Source organism: Poromitra crassiceps (genome assembly GCF_964638095.1).
Source record: "Poromitra crassiceps genome assembly, chromosome: 5".
In the NCBI taxonomy this organism is placed as follows: Eukaryota; Metazoa; Chordata; class Actinopteri; order Beryciformes; family Melamphaidae; genus Poromitra; species Poromitra crassiceps.
Genome location: NC_139642.1, coordinates 62,648,874 through 62,657,347, shown reverse-complemented (window position 1 = coordinate 62,657,347; position 8,474 = coordinate 62,648,874). Strand labels below are relative to the sequence as shown.

Genomic DNA, 8,474 nt, shown 5'->3' with positions numbered 1-8,474 from the left:
GAAGAGCTGTTATAGAAAGCACTGGTGAGACAGCCTTCACTCGATCTCATGAACTTTCATTTGTTTTAAACTTGATTACTGAATTGTATACATTTGCTTTTTATACTGTATGTCTTGTTGCATGTCTTTTGTATTCTATGGACCGAAATAAAATTTGAATTGAATTGTCTTGGGTCGTGGTTTATGGTTTTCCTCCTGTCCTCCCCAATGGTTTTGGAGGTCATTGACGATGCTGAATTCATTTCTGACATTGTCAAAATTAAAAATGTCAGTTTAAGCCAGACGTGCATATTTTAACTCCCAGTGGGGCGATTTTTTATTACGGTTCAGTCGATTTAGAAGTTTTAGAGGACGCTGAATCGATTGGATTGGACAGATGACTAATCTATTTGAAATCACTTTTAATTACCAAACGATTACACTCTGAGGTGACTCACAATTGGTGTGTAATATATATATATATATATATATATATATATATATATATATAATTTGATATTGGAATTTGACATTTTCATTTTTTTATATTTCCATAAATTAGAAAGTCTCCCCTATATATGACTTTTTCAATGACTGAGATAACTCAGACCTCTCAGAGTATTTTAATCTGTCAAGTGTCTAAAAGTAAACATGAGAAAAATGGCTTTAAACATTCCACAATGTTGTATTTTCTACAGTGGCATTCCACCAAAAGCATAAAGATAAATACTTTCCCTTTTGTTTTATGAATTTTTACGAATGGCACGCAATCTACCAGCACAGCCTTTGCGATCTACAGGTCGATCGCGATCGATGTATTGGGCAGCCCTACTGTACATTAATCTGGAGTGACACATCACAAGTTAGCTCTCATATCTTTGAAAGGATAGACCAGATCAAATCTGGTGTAAACGCAAAGGCAAGATCGGATCCTTTATTATCCAGACAACTTATCCGGATACAGATCGCCTTCTAATACAGTACAATGTGTAAATGGGGTGAGAGTCTCACTTGACTCGACCATGAAATAGCAGGTTGTGCAAGAACAGGCAACCACTTCAGGTCCGTGCAACAGCTGTGTTGTGACGTGAACGCAATGGAGGGGGGAGGGGCAGTGCGACATTTACAATGTTATCAATGTTCAAGTCAGCATTTCCGGGTTTTACCGCAGGAGTTTGTATGAACACGCTGACCGGATCCACCAAATCAGAGGATTGGTGGATCCGGTCAGCGCTGGCTGGTGTACGCTCTGAACCAGGAAGTGTGACGGAGGCCTCTGATTGGTGGGTCCGGTCAGTGCTGGCCGGTGTACGCTCTGAACCAGGAAGTGACAGAGGGAGGCTGGGTCTGGTCAGCGCGGGCTGGTGTACGATCTGAACCAGGAAGTGACGGAGGCGGCGGCCGAGGAGATCATCCCTCCGGCATTGGTGGCCGGCTGGGAGACCTGCAGCAATGCACTCTGGGAAAGATCCATGGACTGTAGGAAGAGGAAGAGGAGAGAGGAAGACAAGAGGTTACAAAAGAACAGGTATTTCGATTCTTTCATTTCAGTCACATGACGGTTTTTGTTGTGGCCGCCATCTTGAGGACTGAACACAGCACAAAAGTGTTTTGGTACAGTGGACTGCTCTTCTAGTAATCACTTTGGGACGGGTCAAATTGATCACTATAAGCAGATGATTTAATTTATTTATTTGAGGGACAAATTGCATATTAATGAACATTACTGTAAATATGCCAGTGTTAACCAGATGGATAATTTTCAACTGCTGTCCTGTGTCCCTTGGAAGGATTACCAGTGCCTCACACACACTGACAGTATTAACCCTAACGTACATGTCTTTAATGGTGGGAGGAAACCAGAGCACCCGGAGGAAACCCACACAAATACGGGGAGAACATGCAAACTCCACATAGAAAGGACGTGGGATGGACTGGTGTTCGAACCCGGGCCCTTCTTGCTGTGAGGCAGCAGCACAGCACTAACCACTGAGACATTCTCATGCAGATTACAATCTTATTGACATTTATATCAAATAAAGTAATGAAATGGAATGGACAGCTTTGCTATTGATTTATTTCTGTTCAGGAAAACCCTGAGTATACACTATATAACATTCTGAGGCAGGAAAAACCCGGAATTCAGTACTTCCGGGTCACATGGCACAGTTAGGAACCTTCCTACAATACATGAAAAACAAACAATTGGACGGCAGCCCCAGTGTCTCTCATCCCGTGTCTGTCCCACCTGTGAGGGCATGTCGCAGAAGCGCGGGCTGGGCACAGTCTCCCAGTCCGTCCCCAGGTCCGTTTCCTCGTCTGTCACCACCTCGTCCCCTCTCTCCTCGGTCGGCCCCACCGCCTCCGGCTCCACCAGCTCCATGGACTCCTCCAGGTCCGCGCTCACCTCGAACGGCCCCGTCCTGACACACACACACCGAGAGGGGAACAGAGAGTGCACAGGGACAGAGGGGATAGGACAGAGAGGGGAGAGGACAGAGGAGACCAAGACAGAAGGGGCAGGACAGAGAGGGGACAGGATAAGAACAGAGGGGACATGACAGAAGGGCCAGGGACAGGGACAGAGGGGATAGGACAGAGAGGGGACAGGACAGAAGGGACCAGGACAGAAGGGACAGGACAGAGAGGGGACAGGGATGGAGGGGACAAGACAGGGACAGAAGGGAGAGGACAGAGATGGGACGGAGACAGGTTTTACAGAGGAAGCTGCGGAAGTGATCCTGAAAGCTGTAGTTCCTCGGATGGCCACTTGAGGCTGGACCCGGAAGGGAGTCGTTCCCGTTCACCCCCATGTTAAAATGCCCCAGTTTGTAACAGTAATTAAGCATGTTTACAGAATGGATCTAAAGTACAAAAAAGGCACGCACATCCAGTGAGGGGTTAAAACCAGGTGCAGGACCGAAGTGCAAATAAGTAATAAAAATAGAGTCCGCACACTGGCAGCTGCTCCCAAATATTTATTTGACCACAAAAAAGTGACGTTTCGGGCAAAGCAAATGTCTGAGGAAGGGCTTTGCCCGAAACGTCACTTTTTTGTGGTCAAATAAATATTTGGGAGCAGCTGCTAGTGTGCGGACTCTATTTTTATTACAGAATGGATCTAAACACGGTTTTGGCCTACAGTATATAGCTAATTTCACCTTTCATAACACCTGTACATTTAGAGTAAAATAAATGATATAAAAGACTTGGGGGTGATTGACAGGACTCCTGTCCAGTGATCGCGCAGCTTTCCCATCACGGACCAATAGTAGGCGGAGCTAGCCTGGTAAACCCGCCGGTCACGTGACCTCAGATTTCATTTAATTCTACTAGACCGTCTGGCCTCAAGCCCTGGGAGGGTGTTTGCAGAAACGGCAAAGCGTACTAGCCAATCAGCGAGCCACCTCGTAGTTGACATCGTAACCGGCCAATCAGGAACGCCGCTAGCAAAACAGTAATGGCTGCCTCCGTGCCTGTCTGCCTCGAGCAGTAGCATCAACGTTTGTCTATAAACAACCAAAAAGTGTAGTTATTGCAGAAATAGACTCAATAACAACAATTAAACAAGTACAGGAGTATGCAACAGCGGAGTTTCTTGACGGAAAAGTTGTTTTTTTGCCTTTCTCCCAAGTGGTGGATTTGACTGGATCCAACGCTGATTGGCTGAAGGAGTTGTCTGTCAAGGCAAGTACACCCGCCCAACTTCCGCCCACTGCAAAACACTGGGGCCCCGTTCCAATACACATACTTGTACTTCTTTCTTGTAGTATGTACTGCCGCTGCCCTCACAAAGTATGGATTGTAGTGTGCAGCATGCATGCAAAATGCATACTATTGGGACACACTACATCTGTCGTCACGTGAGCTTCCTGAACTCCGACCTCTTGCTCACTTCCGCCAACGTCCGCAGCGCCACATTTTTTTTTTTTTTTTTTTTTTTATTCAATAAACAAAGTCTGGCAGTAACAAACAGTACATTATACAAAGAATTCAGACTAAACATTTACAAAATTGGAACAGACAATCAAATAAACAAAATAAAATAAATAAAGCAAAAACATTAAGTCAGAGTTCTAAACAGGAATCAAGATATGCATGTTTTGGTACACACCATGCTTGTTTGGTTTTAACATATTTCAAGGCTTTCTTAAAGTGAATTATCTCATTCATGAACACGCAGCTCAGTCAGTGCGACGTAACTCCAGTAGGTGGCGGTAATGCACAAAAAGTTTGCCAACCGCCATAAAACATTAGAAGAAGAAGAAGAAGAAGACATAACTTCCTGCTGCGCAAAGGATTGTGGGGAAGATTGGCATGCATCGATGCATACTCCGAAATAGGAGCTGATGTAGTACAACATCCTGGTACTCTTGGCATACTGCATCTGACATACTATGTATTGGGACATACTAAATCTTTTTTTGCCTACTAAATAGTATGGAAGTATGGGTATTGGAACGGGGCCCGGGTGAAAGCTGGAGGCCAGACGGTGATGGTCTGGTAGAATGAAATGAAATGTGAGTTCACGTGAGAGGCTGCTTCACCAGGCTAAGGTGGAAAACCCCTCATCTGCTTCACCAGGCTAAGGTGGAAAACCCCTCATCTGCTTCACCAGGCTAAGGTGGAAAACCCCTCATCTGCTTCACCAGGCTAAGGTGGAAAACCCCTCATCTCATGTGTCTCATGTGAGCTGTGCAAGAACCCCAAGATGGCGACAGGCCACCTCAACCATGGATGTGCAAAAAAGAGTCCAAAAAACAACGGGCAGGCTACGTCCATATATACAGTATACATATACACAGTATACATATACAGTATACATACTGTATATACTAGGGGTGTCACGATACACTAATTTCACGATACGATACGATACACGATATTGGGTTCACGATAACGATACGATACGATATTTTAACAATATTCTTTTTAACAAAAGTAAATAATTTTTATGTATTTATTTATCATTTATTTAACCATGTGAGTCCCGTTGAAATCGAAACCTCTTTTCAAGGGAGCCATGGGAAAATACTGGAAAAATAGTCTTTCATTTGAAATACACAAAATACAAAACAAATGCTGTTTTTGGAAATTGTTATTATAATAACTAGAAAACAACATGGAAGATAATGCTTCTCTTGCAATAGAATGTGTCACACTGTCACAAACTAAATGTTTGTTGCATGGTGAAAGAAAAATAAAGTATACAATCTATTTCTTAAATAACTCATGCTCAATGGTCCCTAAACTTATGTACGGTAATCTTATGTACCCCTTGAGCTGTTTTGCCATGCCAGTAGTAGTCTACCCCCTCACTCATGCGTGTTGATTCTGCTAAATTTGTTCTATTATTATTCAGGAGCAAAAAAAAAATGTTTTTATTTTATTTTTACGATATCATTTTTTTCTGACGATACGCATATCGTGACGTTTCGATATCGCAATATATCGTGCCACCCCTAGTATATACAGTATCCACATATACAGTATACATATATACAGTATACATACTGTATATACAGTATCCATATATACAGTATACATATACACAGTATACAGTCAATCATGTCTGCTGACAATGACACCTTATTCGACTTGACAGGGCTGATGGGAAAAAAAGAGGGGGTGTTGCGATGTACATAAAGAATAAATACCCCTCTACTCATTTACATTTCCAAACCCAGGCAGACTCTGAGACTTTGGCTGTTAAATCTTTCCGCTGAACATGCACTTAGCATTATCGTTTTGATGTTATATTAAAACACACACACACACACACACACACACACACACACACACACACACACACACACACACACACACACACACACACACACACACACACACACACACACACACACACACACACACACACACACACACACACACACACACACACACACACACACAGGAGGTCTCACCTGCCCAGGTTGTCGTTGTCGGGGGCGACCAGTAACATGATGTTCCTCAGAGTGTGATGAGGATGGAGCTTCTCACTGTCTACATGCTGCACATGCATGCACGCAGACACACACACGTGCACGCACACACACACACACACGCGCGCGCGCACACACACACACACACACACACACACACACACACACACACACACACACACACACACACACACTCTTAAGGTTTCATCACGATATCAACTTTTATTATCAGACACATAGTGAAAACAGACAAACAATTAAAAAGATAGCACTCAGGAGCACAGTAAGAGAAAAAAAACTATAAGAGGCACTTACCGTATACCAACATTTCCACATATTAGACTGGTATCTCACAGTACTAACACCCGGATTGGTCAGCAGGATGACAATGGCATTTTGAGAAACATTCAAACAACAAATAAACTTGTACGTCGAGTGTCTCAAGAGCGCCTGAAACAGAACAGGTCACCAGCACTCGTCCTCCTGGGTTTTTCCAGCAATATCCTCATACAGATATTATAAGCAACCTGAAGTTTTTGAAAGGTTGCTTTTTAAAAATTCACCCACAAGAGGGCAGTATAAATAGGGCTGCAGTATACTGCCCTACAAATCATGACCGCAGTAACTACGCCAACAGTGAAACTGAGAAAAATGGCTTTAAAGTTTTTTGACTGTCCAGCCAAATTAGATATAGGTTGAAAAGTGGCAATGCGCTTATTAAATATGTATATGTTAAAGTATTTTTTGGGGGCAAAACAATTATCAATTACTTGACCTATGACCCCAGAAATGCAGATACGGCACTCTGTCTGTGTATTACCTTAAACAGATGTGTAGGTAGTACAAGGGAAAAGCGCAGTAACTACAATCTAATGTGCTTCTCCTGTCTTGTTTTTCATGAGACAATTGTAATCGGTTTTGATTTCGATACCACATCATATCTATATTTAATTGTTTTATTGTTTACATGTTTAAAACATTTAAATGGATAAGTAACAGATACATTCAGGGAATCCTGAAGTCAGTTGATGTCATCTTCACCACTGGTGTTGCTTTTTGGTCATCATTCTGACACAATTAATTAATGAGCACAGTTGTTTTATTATCTTAATTTAGAACAGGTTTTCTTTACAAATCAGATCAGCTTTTCAGATTGATAATTCATACAAGAACATATACAGTATATTACATAGCATATTACAATTATTTTGAATAAAATGAATTACAGACTGAGTCTGAATGCTGATAATTTATGCAGCAATGAAAAAGATTGTCCTGATGAGCTAGGTAGTGATACCAAACAATTATCAGTATCTACAGCCAGATTAACGCTTCCCAGTGGAGTGGATGATCTCTTATGGATTATTAGCTAGGAATACAGCATTTACAATTTTAAAGACACTGAAGACTCATTCATTAACAATTTGGACAGCTGTCAGTGCACTCTCATATTGGGAATTGACTGGATTAACTAAACAGATTGTGCCATTATGAGTGATTGATATGTTGGGCTTTGTTATGGAAAGAGCGGGAAAATTGCAGTAACTACAAAATCCAACCAAAAACCAGTCTGAACCGCAGTAACTACACCTCAAAGTGTAGTTACTGCGTTTATCTCTGTTTAAGTCCGGCTGAAGCTCTGTGAAAGCAAATCAAAGTGCAGTAAGTGTAGTTACTGCAGTTTTGTCTGGTTTTTGGTTGGATTTCGTAGTTACTGCAACTTTTATACTCTGTTTTCTCAAATATAGAGCAAGACTGAACTTAGAAAATTTGTCACATGATAAAACAGATATCTAAAAGTTCAATTTCAATAATAACTCAATTTTGACCAAAATTGTAGTTACTGCGGTTTTGATTTGGAGGGCAGTATATATGCCCTAAAGAGGTCATCTTTACATCATCAGAACATGAATGGAATTTCCTACACATGTCATCATCATCAGACATTTGATCTGTAATGAAATGACCCAGATATTTTGTTTTGTCACAAACAGATAGAGCATGCTCCGACAAATAAAACGCAGGAAAAGTGAGATCCCTATCCAATTTTGTTCCACAAATCATAACATCTTCTTTGTTATTTTTTTTAGCATTGTATTTGACATCAAATTTAACCCCATAGAGAGAACATATACAGAACAGTAGCTGTTGAAACCCAGCAGTACTAGGGGGAAAATGGCCAGGTCGTCGGCATACATAAGATGGTTTACCAAGGTGTTACCAAATATACAACCTGTCCTATAGCCTCTTAGCTGGTCAGATAGATCATCCATACAGATTGAATAGAGCTGGGGAGAGTAACCCCCCCTGCCCAACCCCATTGCCAACGCCAAAGGGGCTGGAGAGACTATTGCCCCATTTCACCTGCATACTCTGGTTGGCATACCAGTATGCCAGGATATGAATTATGCTGCCAGGCACAGCCCTTTGACTCAACTTTAAAAACAGTTTTTGATGACTATCAAAAGCCTTGGAGGCATCAATAATCAGAAAACAGAGAAATTCGGCCTTCTATAAGTTTCAACAATTTCTTTCAAGGCATAGATACATAAA

At 41.8% G+C, this 8,474-nt stretch overlaps 1 protein-coding gene across 1 annotated transcript in view; it reads right to left on the bottom strand.

The window, feature by feature from the left end:
* Positions 1–564: 564 nt before the first annotated feature.
* Positions 565–8,474, bottom strand: part of atg14 (autophagy related 14) — a gene marked incomplete at its 5' end in the record, with an annotated part of 30,886 nt that continues 22,976 nt past the window's right edge. Inside the window, 3 exons of the mRNA XM_083636847.1 lie at positions 565–1,456; positions 2,228–2,402; positions 5,904–5,989. Coding sequence (XP_083492973.1) covers positions 1,331–1,456; positions 2,228–2,402; positions 5,904–5,989 — 387 coding nt within the window. The 3' untranslated portion in view covers positions 565–1,330. The remainder of the gene's footprint in view (positions 1,457–2,227; positions 2,403–5,903; positions 5,990–8,474) is intronic.